At 42.2% G+C, this 21,379-nt stretch overlaps 1 protein-coding gene across 8 annotated transcripts in view; it reads left to right on the forward strand.

The window, feature by feature from the left end:
- CCDC88A (coiled-coil and HOOK domain protein 88A) overlaps window positions 1-21,379 on the forward strand; it is a 260,282-nt gene that overhangs the window by 102,215 nt on the left and 136,688 nt on the right. For all 8 annotated transcript variants that reach the window (XM_077282662.1, XM_077282666.1, XM_077282667.1 and 5 more), the window contains one exon: window positions 19,312-19,420. In XM_077282662.1, coding sequence (XP_077138777.1) covers window positions 19,312-19,420 — 109 coding nt within the window. The remainder of the gene's footprint in view (window positions 1-19,311; window positions 19,421-21,379) is intronic.

Here is a 21,379-nt window from a genome sequence, read left to right on the forward strand (position 1 = left end):
AACCCACCGCAACAAATTCGTTGTTACATTCAAGGAGTTTTCATCCCGCGCACATCAAGCGATCATTACCCTATAGCCAACTTCTCCGTATGAGAAGGGTGAATAATACACAATCGGGTTTTGAGCGTCAGTCTCAAGATTTATGTGCGAGGTTTCGCGAGAAGGGCTATTCTGACGCTGTATTACGAGAGGCGATGGAACGGGTTAACGCACGGACACCGGGTGGGGCCAACAACACCAGGATGTCCTCAGGACAGCGCTTTACTTTTTGTTTTCGCTATGGCCCGATGGACCATGAGATTAGGGCGTCTATAAGGAAGCACTGGCATGTGTTGGCCAAGGATAAGGATCTTTCAGATAGGGCGGCCGGGGGACCACTTATTTAGAACAAATGGAGCACATGGGTGAGGGATCTATTGGTCCGTAACCGTATTTCTAATCCTACGACCACATGGCTTGAACAATCAGTCCCTAAGGGTAATTTTTGCTGTGGCCACTGCCTTTTGTGTAAATATCATATCACAGGGCAGATGCTAAATACAGGTCCTATAAGACATATTGTTCAGCAGTTCATTTCGTGCAAGACAGATTACGTAGTTTACGTTTTGTTCTGTCCCTGTAAAAGGTTTTACATAGGGAAGACTATACGCCAACTCTGTGTGCTGTTTAGGGAGCACTTCCGATCTATCCGGACGGGTAAGGGTGTACCTAGGTTAATTGAACATATCAGAGATGTACATCTGGGCGATCCGGGGGTCCTTAGATTTGCTGGGGTGGAGAAGGTGGTCTTACCTGCGCAAGGGGGCGATTTACAGAAGCTGCTGTTGAGAAAGGAGGCCAGGTGGATCATGCGCACGCGCGCTATGGGTCCAGCTGGCCTGAACGACAGGATCGATATGTCTATTTTTCTGTAATGTATTAATCATCATTATTCTTTTCCTTTTTTTCCCCGATAGTAGTCTTTCGTTGATGCGTTAATACACCACCTCTGTTTTTGTGCTAGCATAACCCCATTTTAGTAGTCTGTGTAGGACTCTTGTAAGAGGTCATATATAGGTGTGTTTGGCTCGCTTCCGATGGAGCGGAGAATTCCTTCCTTAATTTGTTGTATTTTGATCATATCCTTTGTAGTGTATGGGAGCTTTGACAAGTGGAGATACATATTCCGGGTTTTGTTCCCGGATTTTATTCATTTATTTTAAATGTATTTTATGTCTTGCACATGTGTATTTTGTTTGGAGGAGGTGGAGGGAGGGGGCTTGAGTAGGGAGGCTTTTCTCCCACTTTTCTATTTCTATTTATATCCACGCCACTCCCCTGCACCTCAGACCCGTTGAAGCGCTGACGTAGGCGCGAAACGGCCGTTGTCACATCCTGCTCACCTCCTTTCCTGTTCCACTGTCCCGGGCCGTGAACGAGATGGTTTCTTAAGGCTTCAATAAAGAATTTGTACCACACTTGGACCGGTGAGTGTTGCCGTATGTTTCTTCACATTTCCTGATGGTTTACCTTTTTCCATACGAGCACCTCTACCGTGATGTCAGGTTCACGCTCATAACTGGAAGGACCGTAATCCGTTATTGATCCAGCAGCAGCTGTGTGGTCGTGCTTTTTTTCTTTTGTCCAAACTGTATATGTGCAACAAAGTAGATAGTTATATTACACTAGATGGTGGCCCGATTCTAACGCATCGGGTATTCTAGAATATGTATGTATGTATATAGCAGCCACATAGTATATAGCACAGGCCACGTAGTATATAGGAGTACTACGTGGCCTGTGCTATATACTATGTGGCTGCTATATACATACATATTGTGGAATACCCGATGCGTTAATACAGGCCATGCAGTAAATAACACAGCCCACGTAGTATATAACACAGTCCATGCAGTATATAGCAGCCACGCAGTGTATACAGGCCACGTAGTATAACACTGGCCATGTGATATATAACACAGCCCATGTAATATATAGCACAGCCCACATAGTATCTAACACTGGCCATAGAAGTAAATAGTCCCATACAGCTTCATATGATACACGACTACTCCGCACAGCTGGGGCCACCGTACACATAGATCACTACGCCCAGGCCCGGCCACTCACCGTGTAATTAAAATAAAAAATAGTTATATACTCACTCGCCGGTGTCCAGCGAAGCTGTGCCGATGCGCACGCGGCTGCCGCCATCTTTTGAAATTACCCAGATGACTTAGCGGTCTCGCGACGGGAGGTGAGAATAGCAGGTTTTTTGTTTTTTTATTATTTTTAACATTAGATCTTTTTACTATTGATGCTGCATAGGCAGCATCAATAGTAAAAAGTTGGGGACACACAGGGTTAATAGCAGCGTTAACGGAGTACGTTACCCGCGGCATAACGCGGTCCGTTAACGCTGGCATTAGCCCTGTGTGAGAGGTGACTGGACGGGAGTATGGAGCGGGCGCCGGGCACTGACTGGACGGAAGTAGGGAGGGACTAATTCTCAGCCTGACTGTGCCCGTCGCTGATTGGTCGCGGCAGCCAGGACAGGCAGCTGGCGAGACCAATCAGCGACGCGGGATTTCCGTTGCAGACAGACAGACGGAAGTACCCCTTAGACAATTATATAGTAAATCATTAAACTTTTTTTTGTCTTACATTCAATTAAAAATTCCAGTATCCAAGAAAAGGGTGTGAGGAGAAGGTCAGTGATGAAGCTTGAATGTCCTATGGTCCAATGCAAAAAATCAGCCAGGGCTCCCATATACAGCACAGACCAAAAGTTTGGACACACCTTCTCATTTACATTTTTCATAGTCATGAAAATACAGAAAAATATTTAAATTCACACTGAAGGCATCAAAACTATGAATTAACACTTGTGGAATTATATACTTAACAAAAAAGTGTGAAACAACTGAAAATATGTCTTATATTCTAGGTTCTTCAAAATAGCCACCTTTTGCTTTGATGACTGCTTTGCACACTCTTGGCATTCTCTTGATAAGCTTCAAGAGGTAGTCACCAGGAATGGTTTTCACTTCACAAGTGTGCCCTGTCAGGTTTAATAAGTGGGACTTCTTGCCTTATAAATGGTATTGGGGACCATCAGTTGTGTTGTGCAGAAGTCTGGTGGATACACAGCTGATAGTCCTACTGAATAGACTGTTAGCTGCTTTTTTCTTGCCAGAATACAAAAATTCTAAGTAAGGAAAATCGTGTGGCCATCATTACTTTAAGAAATGAAGGCCAGTCAGTCCAAAAAATTGTGAAAACTTTGAAAGTGTCCCCAATTGCAGTGGCAAAAACCATCAAGTGCTACAAAGAAACTGGCTCACATGAGGAGCGCCCCAGGAAAGGAAGACCAAGAGTCACCTCTGCTTCTGAGGATGTTTATCCAAGTCACCAGTCTCAGAAATAACAGGGTAACATCAGCTCAGATTAGAGACCAGGTCAATGCCACACACAGTTCTAGCAGCAGACACATCTCTACAACAACTGTTAAGAGGAGACTTTGTGCAGCAGGCCTTCATGGTAAAATAGCTGCTAGTAGGAAACCACTGATAAGGACAGGCAACAAGCAGAAGAGACTTGTTTGGGCTAAAGAACACAAGGAATTGACATTGGACCAGTGGAAATCTGTGCTTTGGTCTGATGAGTCCAAATTTGAGATCTTTGGTTTCAACCACCGTGTCTTTGTGCAACACAGAAAATGTGAACGGATGGACTCTACATGCCTTGTTCCCATCGTGAAGCCTGGAGGAGGAGGTGTGATGGTGTTGGGGTGCTTTGCTGGGATTTATTCAAAATTGAAGGTAGACTGAACCAGCATGGCTACCACAGCATCTTGCAGCGGCATGCTATTCCATCCGGTTTGCGTTTAGTTGGACCATGATTTATTTTTCAACAGGACAATGACCCCAAACACACCTTCAAGCTGTGTAAGGACCATTTCACCAAGAAGGAGAGTGATGGGGTGCTACACCAGATGGGATGGTTTGGGGTGAGCTGGACCGCAGACTGAAGACAAAAGGGCCAACAAGTGCTAGGCATCACTGGGAACTCCTTCAAGATTGTTGGAAGACCATTCCCGGTGACTACCTCTTGAAGCTCATCAAGAGAATGCCAAGAGTGTGCAAAGCAGTCATCAAAGCAAAAGGTGGCTACTTTGAAGAACCTAGAATATAAGACATAATTTCAGTTGTTTCACACTTTTTTTGTTAAGTATATAATTCCACATGTGTTAATTCATAGTTTTGATGCCTTCAGTGTGAATGTACAATTTTCATAGTCATGAAAATACTGAAAAATCTTTAAATGAGAAGGTGTGTCCAAACTTTTGGTCTGTACTGTACAATGTGCTATTTTTAATACTGGTGCATACTGGTGCTATATTGCATGGTAAAAGAGCCTTTAGTCCTCTGGAGGCATCATGGTCAGGGAAAACTGCTACCGCTAGGTCGTTCATCTCTCTATGGCTGGGATCAAATGAGCATATATTCTCTCAATAATGCAAATCACATTCTGATCAGATTGTGATCATACTGTGATCCAGTACTCCCAGATGAGGAGAGAATGGAGAAAAAAAACCTCCATCCATTGTGTCAGTCCGCAGAAATCAGACTGCATTCAGATGTCATTTAAGTGCATTGCCAAGTGTGATCCGAATATCAGATCAAACTAGGGCATGCTGCAATTTTCCCCTGGATCGGCTCTGTCTGAGGATAAAATCAGACAAAAGTGTATGGCCCCATAGAATAACATGGGGACGAGTGCTGTCCATGAAAACTAAGGAAAGCACTCGTCTGATTATTACGGTCGTCAGCACCAGCCCTATTAAGCAGTATTGGTAGGAGATATAGTATGTTCTTATGCGATGGCCTGAACTACCATATTACATTTTATGAGAAATATACTTGAATGTAATATGGATGTGAAAAATGAAACTCATATGGATGAAAAATCTTAAATTTTTCATATGCTCAACTGATCTCGTCCATACAGCCAAAGGTGACCACCCTCGATCAGCAGACTCTTGTGTAGACCGCCATTGTGACTTTCAGTGCTGCAGATATAGTGGTGAAACCTATTGCTCATCCTGCACATCCACAAGGCAAGAAGAGCTGGTCACCAGTCCTAGTGCTGGGAGGAGCAGGGCTGGTGTAATTTATCCTTGCCAGTATTCTTTAATTTGTTCATAATTTGATAACTATAATCATTATCTGCCGTGTCTTACTGAAAACAATACCGCGTTTGCAGCCTTTAGAGAAAATACATTGGGCCTCATTTATCAAAATGTCAAAAAGAAAATCTGTCCTTAATCCTTATACTACAGCAATCATAGCTTAGCTTTATTTCTTAAAGGAATTGTCTAGTTTAGAAAACCTATTTTTATTAATAATTCATAGTCGTAATTGAGGTCAAATAATGCAAAGAGGATCTCATGCTCTAGAGGATTTGTACTGCTCAGCATTAGCAACCTATTGATTGGAATAGTAATTATGGAATGCTTGAAGGTGTTGTCCGGTTTCATGATATTGATGACTTATATCCATTGGATAGGTCATCAATATCAGATCCATGGAGGTCCAACATGTAACACCCCCACCGATCAGCTGTTATAAGCTCCAGCAACTGCCGGATGTAAATACATTGAACGTAGGTGCACTGCGGGGTACTGCAGAACAGTCATCAATATCTTAAGACCAGACATCGCCCTTAATTGTCCCTGTGGTGGCACTGTAGGGAAACTGAACCCTTACTTGCACACCGATTACATCTGATTGCCCTATGTTCCATCTGGGGAGATTTTTGTGATCAGTATATTGCCAAGAAACCCTTTTTAAACTGTTGTGGAAAGATAAAAGCTGTACTCTTTCTGGAAAAAGACATTTTATTAGTGTTTCTTTAGCAGCAGACAATGGCTCGCTCACATATGGGGGAGTATGGCACTTATGATGGATTGGTGCGTACAGCACAATACACTTGATTATACAGCACTGTGGTTATCGGTTCATGCATGCTCATGCTTCACTACCCAGCAAGGTCTGTAATCTGCTTCATTATCTCACTAGTCTTCTATATTTGGGGAAAATGTCATCAGGCGACGGCCCAGTGTCAGTGTGCCATCTGCTCGGCTCTTGGATGGCAAGTCTGAGCAGCATACTGGCATTCGCTTCTTCTACATCAAGCGTATCTTGTCTACTCAGCAATGCTGTTCTTGGCAGTAATTTCCTGAACCTCTGCATGGTAAGCGAGCCGTGCTACAGATTCATCTACAAGCCAAGCACAATGTTTGTCGTCTTAGTGCTTCGTAGCCATTGTTTTATTTTAGCCGACGTCATACATTTGTAATGTGTGTTGTGTGGTCACAAAGAGAAGGGAATTTATATTCCTTCAATTGACCTCAATTGATTGCCCACCTTTATATGCCATTTTATTATTTTTATTCTAAATAGGTACAAAAGTCTATAATGTTTATTATTCAATATTCCTTTCTAGCAGTCAGTTATTTTTTCTGGTTTAGGGCTTCACATCTTTTGCAAAGACATATAGATAAATGGTCACTGTACATTCATACAACTTGATCGTAGTCGTTGTTGTGGTGCCCCTGAGGGTCCAGTCGCCACAGAGGTACTGCACCTCAACCAGAGGTGTGATACTCTGCTCAAGGGGACACTACTCAGAACCCAAACACCAGCATTCAACACCTCACCACTCCAGTCTGGGCACCTGGGCGTACCCTAAGGGGGGATGGCCTCATCTCAGGCTGGAGAGGGTAACTAGGTAGAGGGTGTGGGCGGAGCATTTAGTTAGGGGGATGAGCTAATGAGAAGGGAGTTAGACAGTTGGAGCTGGGGACTCAAGGAGAGAGGAGCTGGTCCCAGCACCAGAAGACAAAGAGAAGTTGCAGAGAGAGAGAGAGGAAGAAGGGGTCCAATGGGCACGGGTAGTGAAAAGTCCACCCAAGGGGCCCGTATCCACGCCGACTACTGTTCGGTGGAAGGACCAGGTTGCAGTGGGGGAACCGTCCCCCAAGACTAGTGGAGAACTACCAGGCTCAGCTAGCAAGCCAGAGGCTGTGGTATCTGTATATGCCACAGCCACAACTACACATAATAGCCGAAAAGGTGGCCAGATAGGATCTAGGGGACTCAGAGGACATCGCCCGACAGGATCCGAGGCTGCTGGCTTGGGACACTGTGTGTGCAGGAGCAGGGCAGGAAAGGTGGGAGCCAGCGCAGTGAGACAGCCAGGAAAGGACATAAGAAGGGGGTTCTGGCGAAGTGTACCCCGAATTACCTGAGAGCTGGCTGGACCACAGACCCAGAGGACAAAGTACACCCGGCTGTGTGCCATAAAGAACTGTGAGTAATAGTGTTGAAACTGTACTCTGCGGTGTCCTCAGAATTATTTCTGTGCCACCTGCCCTGCACTACAACACCCATCATCCTATTTTACACCATAACTGCCCTGGGGCCTAGGTCTAACCGTGGAGAGCTGTACCAACTCTGCTGCATCACCATCTGCCCCAGAGGACCTGAACTGCAGCGTTGGCCACCATCTTATTGCCGAATACCACTGGTGGCATCACAAACAATTCCCCTTTTTCCCTATAAACTCTAATTTCCCCTTTGATTAACTTTTATTGGACGCCCAGGGCCACGGACCGGGTCACTGCTGCCGTGACATATCCCTTTAAGAACTGGCCCGATACCGAGTATTCCTATGGCCCTGTCGGGCGCTCCATTTTCTTACCCTTGAAAAGTCACTCCAGATCACCAGCTACTAGTTGTCTCCCTTCTTTCTATACACTGCCTGATAGATGTAACTCATCACGAGCAGCTGAGATACCAAGATTAATTACAGCAAGTGGGGACAGGTCTTTTTCTATATTCCTATCCTGTCTGTCAAGGCATAAGAGAGGCAAGCTTTCAGTTTTGAGTAGGAAAGCAGTCGTGAGATAATGACAGGAATAATGCATGCTGAGAAGTGAGGGGGGAAGGAAGTTCTAGCACATGTAGTACTGGTAGAAATAGAATGCTTATGTATAGTAACCGTACACTATAAGAGACTGAATGGCAAGTTACAGAACATGTCTTCTTGTAGTACTTTTTATGTCAGCAATCACAGCAACAGAGGCATAGCTAGGGTTTTGGTTCAGCGTCGGTGAAACCAGATAACCTTGATTACAACTGAGTGACGCACCCTAATACTGGAGGAGAAACTCAGCAGATGACAGCGCTGTTGCTGAAAATAATCTCTATACAAAGCCCAACATTGATATTACCGCCATATGGTCAATGGTAGATACCAGCCCTACGGAACATATAAGAGATCACTGCACAGTTATATATAGTGACTTACAGAAGATGTTCTCGCTGATGGAATCGTTCACTTTTCCCATCTTTTCCATCTGGCCCAGACCGACATTACAATTTCTTCCAGCCACGACTCGGCAGCAGAGATTACAACAAAGACACATTTCACATCTTATATTTTCAGCAGTGTCCCCAATGGCACTGTTCCCAATCTGCACAAACTCCTCATCCTGCTGATACCCCAATACTGAGCCTCTGCTGCCCTATGTGTCCCTATTACTGCACCTGCTGTGTGGTTCTCTGTGCCCTCTAAATTCTAAAGCACCCCTCTATATATAGTAATGCCGGGTGCAAGTGCCCTAGAAAACCGTGTCCACATTTTGCCCCCTAGAAAGTGATAATGTCCTTTCCTGTGTGCCCCTTTGACATAACAATGATTGCCCACTTTACATTTAATAATGTCCCAAGTCTGCTCCCTATACAGCTCCCCTATACACAGCATGATGCTCTCTTATACACTGCATAATGCCCCCTCACTGTATAGTACCACCCACACAGTATACTGACCCCATAGTAGCCCCCAAATGGCTACAACACTGTATAATGCACACCCCATAGGCAGACTCTATATTGTATAATGCATTCGCAATAGGCAGACTCTATATAGTATAATCCACACCCCACAGGCAGACCCTATATTTTATAATGCACACCTCATAGGCAGACTCTATATGGTATAATGCATCCCCATAGGCACACTCTATATTGTATAATGCATTCCCCATAGGCAGACTATATATATAGTATAATGCACACCCCACTGGCAGACTCTATATTGTATAATGCACACCCCATAGGCAGACTCTATATAGTATAATGCACTCCCCGTAGGCACACTCTATATTGTATAATGCACACCCCACTGGCAGACTCTATATTGTATAATGCACTCCCCATGGGCACACTCTATATAGTTTAATGCACCCCCCATAGGCAGACTCTATATATAGTATAATACACCCCATAGACAGACTCTATATATAGTATAATACACCCCCCATAGGCAGAATCTATATTGTATAATGCACCCCCATAGGCACACTCTCTATAATATAATGCACTCCCATAGGCCGACTTTATATATGCACCCCCCATTGGCAGACTTCATATAATATAATGCACCCCATAAAAAAATAAATACAATACTCCCCTCTGCTCCTTGTTCCTCTGCTGCTCCGAGTGCCGGCACATCTCCGGACCACGCTTGCTCGCCCTATCCGTGTCTGCGTCAGGGACGTCAGACGCTGAGAGTGGGGTGATGGGAGATGGAGCTTAATGCTCCCACTCTCATCAATGAGGTGAACTGTATCGGCATTTAGCACCAGGCCCTCCTGTACAGGCGTGCTGTGTACGCCAATACATTTACAGTAGCATAGCTCCGAGTGGGCATCCTCAGACCACAGGCCCTGGGGTTACCGCTCCCTCTGCCCCCACCAGGTAGCTACGCTTCTGCACAGCAATCATTGACATTTGCAAGACAAGACAATTAGAGCAAATATGAATTTGAAGAAGACTGTAAACGGATTTATCCATTGTATTGGCACCTGGAGAACATTATATGTGATTAAACATTGAACAGTCAGCAAATTCAGGTAGAACACAGGGGATAAAGGAACGACTACTGAGACATTTCCGTGGCTTCCTATTCAATGTCACATGGATACTAAAAATAATAAAGTAGAACTATCATCCTGAGATGTGCAGTGCTTTCTGTTATAATTCCATAATTAGAATTGTCATTTTCTCATATCCTTATTTCCTCTATGGACGAGAAAGACATCTGTTTTGTATTTTATGTTGTAGGCCTCAATGGGCGTTCTGCCAGTACTCCATTATAGTACAGCTTCCTTCCTCACAATGAATGAACAAATACAAGTGCTGACACTCCCTCTTCAAAGCCCAAATCCTCTAATTTATCCAAATGTTATGAATGTACGTGCGGTTATACCAAAATAAGCCATATAGCTATGTTTAGACCAAGGGACAATATCCCTTGACTGAAAGGGGTTTTCCATTTTATCAAGTGTGTTCTATATGTTGTGGAACTTATTAATATGAAAATATTACAAGTTCTCCTTCTCTAAGTGCCGCCCACTTGTTAGTGTAAATGAACACAGTCCTCCTGCTCTCAACATTGCAGTGTATAGAGGAGCAGATATATTAAGAGGAGTATCCTCTTAATATATTGCAGTCATCATATTATATAGCGCTGTGTACTTACAATTGCTCACTTTGCCTTTCTACCCAGCTAATTCTTGTTTTTTGATTAGGTCTATGACATCACATGATTAATAACTGACTAGCCGAATCCTTCTAAGCTCTATGTAGAAACAGGAGGTCAATTTTCCCTGTATGAGTCATAACTCACTGCAAAAGTCCCTGGCAGAGGAGGAGGGAGCAGCTAGATCAGGAGTTAGAGGGGAATGATTTCTGAAGGGAAATGAGACTTTCCTGTTTCTACATAGTGCAGAGAAAAGCGAAGAGTTAGCTGGGGAGAAAGGCAAAATGAGCAATTGTAAGTACACAGCACTGTATAATATGATGATTGTGATATACTAAGAGGATAGAAATTTTGATGGGAGGAGTACTTCTTTAAATGTACTGTCAATCTCAGGGGTCACGGGTTGTTGTGAATGCTGACGGCCTCCTCAAAGCTCACGTTGCTGCCATTTTTGTAATCCTATAAGGCTCCACCACTAACCGGGCTTCATAATGTAATGTTATTTTTTATTATTTATGTTAATAATGCAGTATTGCAGTATATACTACTATAATTTTCCTAATGGACTAAGAATAAAGTAAAAATATGATCAAAAATGGTAATTACGGCACTCCTGTGGAAGGTGCCCAAGTAGGATCCTATTCCATGTAAATCTTCAAAATAAGGGGGGAGACGAAGCTATATGCCATAAAAAGTCAGAAATCTATTGATATGTATTAAAATAACAGTAACATTAAAATAAATGTAAAGTTAATGGGGACAATAAATGCAGAAAAGATTGCCACAAAAAAGAAAACAGTGCCGTTATTATGTCACAATTCTGTAATATTGCCCTAAACCCAAAAGCATATAGCAGGAAAGCAAGCAGGTATGTATATTATCAGAAGTGTGGAGCAAAAAAATTGCTTATAAATAAAGATAAATACCTACTTGCCTAAGATGAAACAATGCAAGTGCAGTGTGTACTAAAGTTTGGCAATATCCAGATAAGTGATGTCAGCTGCAAGCTCATCTGCTTAAAGGTAAAGTGCCTTACATACATTTCATGCCTGTCCCTCCCCTTTGGTCTTCAAATGCAGCTTGCAGCTAACAGTGCTCATTTTCAATGCTCAACATTTGCATTGCTTGATCTTAGGCAAGTAGGTATTTATCTTTATTTAGAAGCAATTTTTTGCTCCACACTTCTGATAATAAATATATATATATATATACCTGCTTGCTACATGCTATATGCTTTTGGGATTAGGGCAATGTTATGGAACTGTGACATAACGGCATTGTTCCTTTTCTGTGGCTATCTTTTTTACATTGATTGTCCCCATTAATTTTCCATTTTATCATACTGTTATTTTAATACATATCCATAAATTTCTGACTTTTTATGGCATATACCATAGCTTCTTCTCCCCCCCCCCTTTTTATGTATATTGTGGAAGTGCCAATGATTTAGGCCCATGTAAATCTTGTAGAAAACTTGCCACTCAGGTTAATGTAAGCAGATAATTTTATTTTGTGCAGGCTATCCAAAAAAAAAAGAAACGTTTTGGTCCTACCATGACCTTCACCAGTCAGACAGGTTGCAGAGTGCACAGAGTTCCAGGCAGAAATGAACGGTCCAGGATGCCATATTCTAGCCTGTGGTTAGAGCTATATCTGCTCTGTCATCACCAGGGACTGCGGGGTCAGGATCTCTAGTCTGTACAGGAACCCGCAGGGCCAGTGGCAGTTTTGAGTGTGTTACCTATTTTCCTGAGTGAGCTGCTACACTGTAACTGCATCCTGCAGATAGGGTGCTTTGTAATAATATTGCCATTGTGGAAATGACTGTGTTGGGTTCACAGAAATATATTTAATATGTTTTCTAAATTCTAATGTTCGTAGCTTTTTTTCACAAGTGATCATTGTAAGTTCCTATATAATAATCCAAGCAGGAACATGAGTATATAGATAGAGATGATTGAGAGAATATACCTTTATATTTGTGAGCAGGGGGTGAATAGAGACTCCACACCAGAATGATTGAATGTATTTGCTAGTGCCTATCCCCAATAACAGTAAGGTGCAGCTCAGAAGCAGAGACTGCCATTTGGACCAGGAAGACCGTGCAAACAACTATGATTTCACAAGCACTCATAAATTGTTACTATTTGCCTAATGATGGTCTTTTAGTTGACTTGAGTCATTGAGGTAGACTGATGCTTTGCCTTCTTGACTAGTTGGACGTAAGACCATTTCTAATGGCAAAATCTGTTAGTATGTTTAAGAAACATGGTTAGTCCTGGCATTATAGTGGAAATTGTGAGTTTTCTTTTTGAGAATTCTTACGTTTGCAGTTCTGTTTGCATAGTTTAGTTGTGATCTGGCACAATCTATCGGAGAGCGAGATGATACAGATATCGCAATGACAGCTGCCTTCGTCATTTGTAGCTATGATCAAAGGAAGTAAAATTAAATTCACAGACCCTGTTACAAAAGGTGATGACACCAAACAAACTTTGCTGAAAATTTGTTCCTGATCTTTTCCATGTGAAAAATTGCTCTATAATTTTGATCTTGTAGCGCCTTAATTCCAGTACTCTGTGCAAACAAAAAACATACACTATTTAGCGATCTTCTGGTAATACACCGCAGGGTAAAAATACATTTAACTAAACATGGCTAAGTGACGGTACAACGGGATTGAAGATCCTGCCCGCGAGTATTTACGACCTACAAGGGAAGTGGGTAGGAGACAGTAGGTGAGGGTAAAAAGTTGCAGATATTGCAGTGTGGTGGCAGCAGAATCCTTGAAGTTTGAATGCTTTCTTGAAGAGGTAGCTTTTCAGGTTGTGTTTCAAGGCTTCATAGTTTAAGGAAAGTCTGATGGATTGGGGTAGTAGGTACATGGTGGTACAGGATACATCTTAGAGACTGTTAGGTTGGCAAATTACCGTATATACTCGAGTATAAGCCGACCCGAGTATAAGCCGACCCCCCTAATTTTGCCACAAAAAACTGGGAAAACTTATTGACTCGAGTATAAGCCTAGGGTGGGAAATGCAGCAGGTACCGGTGAATTTCAAAATAAAAAATAGATACTCCATACCGTTCATTATGGCCCCATAGATGCTCCACATAAAGCTGTGCCATATATACAATGCTCTGCACCATTGCCCCATAGATACTCCACATAAAGCTGTGCCATATATACAATGCTCTGCACCGTTGCCCCATAGCTGTGCCATATAGTGCTCTGCACCGTTGCCCCATAGCTGTGCCATATAGTGCTCTGCACCGTTGCCCCATAGCTGTGCCATATATATAATGCTCTGCACCGTTGCCCCATAGCTGTGCCATATAGTGCTCTGCACCATTGCCCCATAGCTGTGCCATATAGTGCTCTGCACCATTGCCCCATAGCTGTGCCATATAGTGCTCTGCACCGTTGCCCCATAGCTGTGCCATATATATAATGCTCTGCACCGTTGCCCCATAGCTGTGCCATATAGTGCTCTGCATCATTGCCCCATAGCTGTGCCATATAGTGCTCTGCACCGTCCATTATTGCCCCATAGCTGTGCTGCTGCTGCTACAATAAAAAAAAAAAAAAACATACTCACCTGTCTTGCTTGCAGCTCCTCGGCGCCATCTTCCCGGCGTCTCTCCGCACTGACTGATCAGGCAGAGGGCGGCGCGCACACTATATGCGTCATCGCGCCCTCTGCCTGAACAGTCAGAGCGGAGAGACGCCGGGAAGATGGCACGACGCCCGGCGTGTGGAACGAGGACAGGTGAATATGTCATACTTACCTGCTCCCGGCGTCCTGCTCCTTCCCCCGGACAGCTGGTCTTCGGTGCCGCAGCCTCTTTCTCTATCAGCGGTCACCGGCACCGCTTCATTAGAGAAATGAATAGGCGGCTCCGCCCCTATGGGAGGTGGAGCCGCCTATTCATTTCTCTAATGAGTGGTCCCACGTGACCGCTCAGGGGAAGAGGCTGCGGCACCGAAGACAGTGGGACGTGCAGGGGGAGCGACAGGAACGCCGGAACTAGGTGAGTATATGACAGTGCTCACCCGCCGACCCCACCACCGATCATGACTCGAGTATAAGCCGAGAGGGGCACTTTCAGCCCAAAAATTTGGGCTGAAAATCTCAGCTTATACTCGAGTATATACGGTAGGTGAGCAGATAAGTGGATCTTGTGAGGACGGGAGATTATGTATGGGGAGATGTCTGGAGATTAGGTCATAGCTGTGTAGAGGGGACAGATTATGGTTGGCCTTGGAAGTCGTTGGTATTTTGATCTGGTCTTTTTGGGCAGTGAGGAGTCATTGGAAGGATTGGCAGAGGGCAGATGCAGAAACGCAACCAGGGGAATGGTGGAATATTTAGGCAATTTAATTAAGGATTGCTTGGAGGGGTGAGATGGAAGGTCATAGAGGATAATTTAGCTTTCATCATATCCTTATATAAATACATATAGTAACCTTTAATATATAGTTCCAACATATTCCACAGCACTTTACAATTCAATCATTAAAATAACCAAAACTGGGTCCCTGGTAGAAAGACGAACCTAGGACATACTAAAATAATGATGTTGGGAATTAATCTAATTGTCTGAGGTAGAGCATAGCATTGTAGACCGTGAGTATGTATTTATATATAGTATCAACTTGTCAGGAACTAGATCTTATATCTAAAGGGTAACCATGTGAATTATGTTTTCAAAGTTACCGTAACTTACTGGAAGCTGTAAAACTTAAAGTAGTTAGTGATTTGCTATAAATCTCCCTCCATACGTCAGCCGGTTTGTTTCACATTGAGAGTATTAATGATTGTAACCTCCTGTCGATCCATCATGTCAATTTGGCTTCTTCTGTCTTTGTGTGCTGCTCTTGTTGTCCCTTTGATTTGCTGCTGTCAGGCGACCACCAGACTGTGTGACAATGCCTCATGCTGACAAATCCCAGTTGGATCCTTCCCACCTTCTCGCACAATAAAAAGTCTTTGTGGCTACTGGCCTTTAATTACATCTAAATGATCTTGGATCCCTGCATTATTGCCTGTTGGATCCTGTCCTATGAACAGGCCACATAAACTAACATTTAGGCTATGTGTACACGTCAGGATTTCTGGCAGAAATTTTCCTGACAAAAAATGGACATTTCTGCCAGAAATCCGCATGCGTTTTTACCGCGATTTTACGGCGTTTTTGACGCGTTTTTTGTGCGTTTTTTTTCCAATGCATAGAATAGCGGGAAAAACGCGAAAAAAACGCAAAATTAATGAACATGCTGCTTTTTTTACCGCGATGCGTTTTTTCCGCGGAAAAAAACGCACCATGTGCACAAAACATGCAGAATGATAGGATGCATAATGTATGCGTTTTTAATGAGTTTTTATAGTGTTTTTATAGCGAAAAAAATGCAAAAAAACCTGAATGTGTGCACATACCCTTATAGATGTCACCAAGACTGTATCGATGATTGTTCTCATGTTTTTGAGCAATATAATGCATCGTATGAAGGAAATATTAATTCTTTTGAAATTTTAGATACTGTAAAATATTTATTCTGGGTTTATTGGATTCAAATAAGCACGATGGAATCGTAATCACTATTTTTACATTTTATAATAAAGGTTATATTTTATCATTCTTATTCACTTTGTTCAGTGATATTAGTTTAAGATTGTGTATCTATTAATTTGTACATCTGTGATATTATATTGGATTATAATACCAGGCTCGCTGGGCTTGGGCAAGCATTTCACAATAAGTACAAAGATAAAAATGTTGTATTGGAGATTTAAAGGGAACCTGTCAAGTGATTCATGCTCATGTTGCCCAAAACGTGGGCAGCATGAATCATAGCCTGGATACACAGATATATTATTCTCTGAACTGCTCCCGTGTTTCAGAGAAAATATACTTTAAAGATCTGTCCATGACCAAATCTTACCAGGACTGCAACAGATAATTGACATGTGTCTCCCTTGCATGTACATTGGAAGAAGCCTGTCAGTCACCTTCAGGTGTGCTAGGAAGAGCCGGCCGGGGGCAGAGTCGAACCAGCCTTGTCTCTAGCTATGGTCCCCAGCCAGATCTTCAAAGTATATTTTTTCTTAAACGCCAAAGGATACCTTGCAGCAATCGTGCATCCAGGCTGCGATTCATGCTGCCCTTTTGGTTTCCTCTAAAAAATGGAGTGGAGATCAGCGAAGATCAGATGCCATGTTTTTAGGCATGTCTCACGTGCTGAACTTTACACATGAGCCTCAGACTATGTTCAAATATTCTCTTCCGAGAGGAAATTGGCTAGAACACCAGTCCTACCTATTAGCAGCCCTAAAAGTACATATCAACCCTTTAACAAGCCTTGCCATATGACAGGATAACAATTGAGAACAGACACTTCACATGTCAGACTATGTTGACTTGGCAATTGCAATGGACTTTTGTTAGTCTCATTTTTAGTGGTTTTTCTCTGTTTTTCATTTGTGCCTTAATTGTTCTAAAAATATGTTCCTTTTTAAAGTCTATTTTATGAGATCTGATTGCCACGGGTTTACCTTTACTTAGAGGGTCTGGAAGACTGAGGTGTCTGATTCCATACTCCTGCATTGATTAGAAGCACTTCAACATCATATTAAACAGTGCAGGAGTTTATCTGTTCAGCTGAGAGCTCATGGAGCTTTCCTGCTTTGATGGCCTCAGCTTCTTAGTGTTGGCCACTCCCCTCTTCTATATATTCCCATCTTTGACCAGTGTTGCTTTCATACTGCCTGGTTCTGGAGATAGAGTTGTTGGATGTTTTGAGGAGACACTTGCAGGATGTTTTGAGGAGACATTTGCAGTGCTTTTGAGAAGACTGTTTCTTGGTGATTTGTCCGAGTGCATATCCTCATCCTCTCCTATTTGTTTTTTTTTTCTTCCTTTACTACCCAGAGTTCCACTCTGTCTGTGAGTGCATATTTGTATGATTGGTATTTTCATTTATCCCTATATGTCTTCCGTTGTTAGTCGGGTTTGTGTATTCTTATAAACTACAACTCCCCACTTCCCTGGATAGGGGAGGGGACAGATAAGGGCTGATTTAGGAGCTCAGCAAAGCACGTGGCCCGGCATCTTCACCATCAGATGTAATTGGGGACCAGGGATAGCTAGGGCGCCTTTAGCTTTATGGATCGGGATGGAGACCCTGGATATCCTGCATCAATGCCGTGATATAGTTTTTTTTTGTTATGTTTGTCAAAAAGGGCAGAGTACAGGGTTTAGGCTTTCTAGATGTTATTGATTCACCAATTGTGAATTTTTAAAAAGTTGCAAACTATTACAAAAATGTACTCAAGCCCCCCCCCCCCCCCCCCCGAGTGATTTTATATATGCTCAAATTTTTTAGAGAAATTTTGTTTTATTTTAGGGAAACATGCAATTTTTTGCAAAAACAATTAGCAAAATAGGTTAAATACATAAATAGAGCATATGCCTGAAATTTTTAAGAATTTGATGCAAACCATGCCAAAGAATACCTTTGTCTGCTGATACATGCTGCCCAATCATGCTGAAGCTCTATGTGTAGCACAAGCGATCAGAAGATCGCAGCTTCAAGTCTTCTAAGGAGACTATTGAAGCAAGAAGAAAGTATTAAAAAAAGTTTTTTAAAAATCTAAAATAAATATATAAAAGTCCAACCCCCCCCCCCCCCTTTGCTATATTCAAAATAAAACAATGAAAAAATACACATATAAAATGAATTAATCCGATCAGTAAATGGCATAGTGAGGGAAAAAAAATCAAAACACCCGAATTACTTATTTTGGACACCATGGTGAGCGTGATATGTCATGGGGGTTGAAGTGCATTAGTTATTGTTTTCTTTGAAACAATTGTACCTGCTGATTCCAGGTCTTTTTGTAGCTCTCCTCAGATGGATCTTGGCCCTTGAACAACTCTACTGATAATTCTTTTAACTCCTCGGTCTGAAATCTTGCAGGGAAGGAGCTAGTTGTGGCCGGTTTAAGGTGAAATTATGTTCTTTCCGCTTTCAGCTTATGCCTAAAACTGTGCTCGCTGGGATTTTCAGTAGTTTAGAAATTTATCTGTAGCCAATGCCATCAGTATGTTTTGCAACAATAAAGTTGCGAAGGTTTTGAGAAGGCTCAATGGTTTTTACCTATCATGAGATGTTTCTGTGTGTAAGCTTGTTGATAAGACACCTTCTTATAGACCATCAGTTGAACCAGGATTACTTTCTAATTACTGATAGATTTCAGCTGGTATCATGACTTTACATGGCTTTTTGCTGCTCTTTCTTCATGTATTCGATACTTTTTTCCCTGTGTCATTTCTCATTATTACTCATAACTTAATTTATGGACATCTATGGTTTGATTTCTTCGCCTGTGTGTATTGGATGGTTTGTTACTGAGAACTGATGAGAATTTAATGTCAATAGCACCTTTAGCAATATATCTACTCAGAAAACTGGTGGCGTGTTCAATACTTATTTCACTTGCCATATCTAAGGAAAAACTGACAGCTCTCACAGTTGGCTACTGGGTATTTGCACCCTAGTTGAGCACCACTTTTAGGATGGTTATTAGAATGTGTTAGGCTGTGTGTTGATTGATTTATTGTATTTTCCACCATATGTATCTCATTTTTGTATTAGCTTAGGTAATCTACAAATACAAATCCTAATAAAATGAAGTTAATGCTATTATTATTTTTATTTTTCAGAAATCCCAAAGCAGATAATCAAAAAATTTACAAAAAGATCAATAATGATTCTTCCCTCAGAATACAAAACTTATCCGTCCTGGTGAAACAAATCAAGTCTTATTATCAGGTAATTTTTTTTTCTTTTTCTTTACATTATTTTATTGGCAGCTATCCTTATCATTTTACTCTGTATAATTAAAGGGAATCTGTCACCCCCTGGACGATTTTGATCTGTTACTATGGGCATGCAGGTAATAAAATGGTTAAACCAGTCTTACCTGTATGCCTCATAGGTGCGGTGTAGATCTTGAGAAATTAAATTTATAATATTTTATGTTAATGATTACTTAGCACAATCCTGCTGATGGGTTCCCTTTAAGATCCCTTGGTAACCTGGGTGGACCCGGTCCACCAGAGCACGATAGAACTTGTTGGATAAGAGTTATGCTAAAATTACCCCGTTAATGTCCTACATACTGCTATTTTCAGTTTTTCTATCAGTATACACTTCATTTTTGCTTGGTATTATGCATACTATTATGTCAAGTCGACTTCTCAGAAATCGTTGAGGGAAAATTTTGATTAAAAAATTTAAATGTTTTTGCTTATAATCTGAATAATAAAACGTCTCCTTTAGGTGAAAATGGACGACTTTATTGTAGTTTTCATTTTTCAAAACAAAAATTTGATTTGAAGAAAAATTTAAAAAGGGTATTTCCAATATTTTTATATTGATCACTTATCATTAGCATAGGTCATTGTTATGGAGCTGGTGGTTAGGAATACTTGGAATGACCTGATAGGTAAACCATAAATATAGGACAAGCTCTGGGGACGTGGGAACTTTACTGACCGCAAACCTGATCCTATCACACACATTATAGGCAGCCGTGGAGCGTACCTAACTCTCCCTAGATGCCTCTTCACAGCCTGAGAGCTAGCTACCCCTAGAGAGAAACAAAAGCCTCACTTGCCTCAGAGAAATTTCCCCAAAGTAAAGTCAGCCCCCCACAAATAATGACGGTGAGTTAAGAGGAAAATACAAACATAGGAATGAAAACAGGTTTTAGCAAAAGAGGCCCACTAGTACTAAATAGTATGAAGATAGCAAGGGAACTGTGCGGTCAGTATAAAATACTACAAAATATCCACGCAGAGAGAACAAAAGACCCTCACACCGACTCACGATGTGAGGGAGCAACTCTGCTCCCCAGAGCTTCCAGCTAGCAAGAAAATAGCATATAAGCAAGCTGGACTGAACTTATCATATACTGAGAAACATTTTCCAAAAGCAATGAGCAAAAATGAACTAGCATGAACTTAGCTTCTCCAGGAGGAGACAGGTCACACGTGAAGTCCCAAAGAGAACTGAACCAATACTGAATACAATGACAGCTGGCAACAAGTAAAGATCTAGGTGGAGTTAAATAGGCAACCAGCACTGCAGAAAACGAGGCAGCTGGAGCCCAGCTAAAGACCAGCAGTATCACTCAAAGCCACCAGAGGGAGCCCACGAACAGAACTCAACAAAGTACCATTCACGACCACAGGAGGGAGCCCGAGAACGGAATTCACAACAGGTCATCAAAATAAGATGGTGGGGGTCCGATACCAGACAATTCCACCTATCGTCTGTTTTCACTTCTAGCGATTCAATGTATGTACAAACAGTTTCACTCCATATACTGTTTAGTGACCAGAATGCAAATCAGCTCCTTTTGTAAAGAAAAGGAGACACATAGCTCTGCATAGGATCTGTGCAGAAAATGATAGAACACTTTAAAGGAGTGGTCCGGCCTTAGGCTAAAAGTCTGCAGTCACACTACGTGACTGCAGACTTGTGAATCTTCACAGCGCCCGCACTGTGAGAATTCACCTGGAGTTGGTGGTCATGTGACTGCAAGTATGCGATTTGCACACTCTCCGCCACATTCCTTCTAGATTGTATTTGACTTCTATCAATTCACTTGCATTGACTGAGGCCGTGCCCATCTCGGCAGCACATGACTGTATATATGCAAATCAAATACTTGCAGTCATGTGCCTGCCGATCCCTATATCGGAGAATCCTCACAGCACGCAGTGT

This window comes from Ranitomeya variabilis, chromosome 2 (assembly GCF_051348905.1).
Source record: "Ranitomeya variabilis isolate aRanVar5 chromosome 2, aRanVar5.hap1, whole genome shotgun sequence".
NCBI lineage: Eukaryota > Metazoa > Chordata > Amphibia > Anura > Dendrobatidae > Ranitomeya > Ranitomeya variabilis.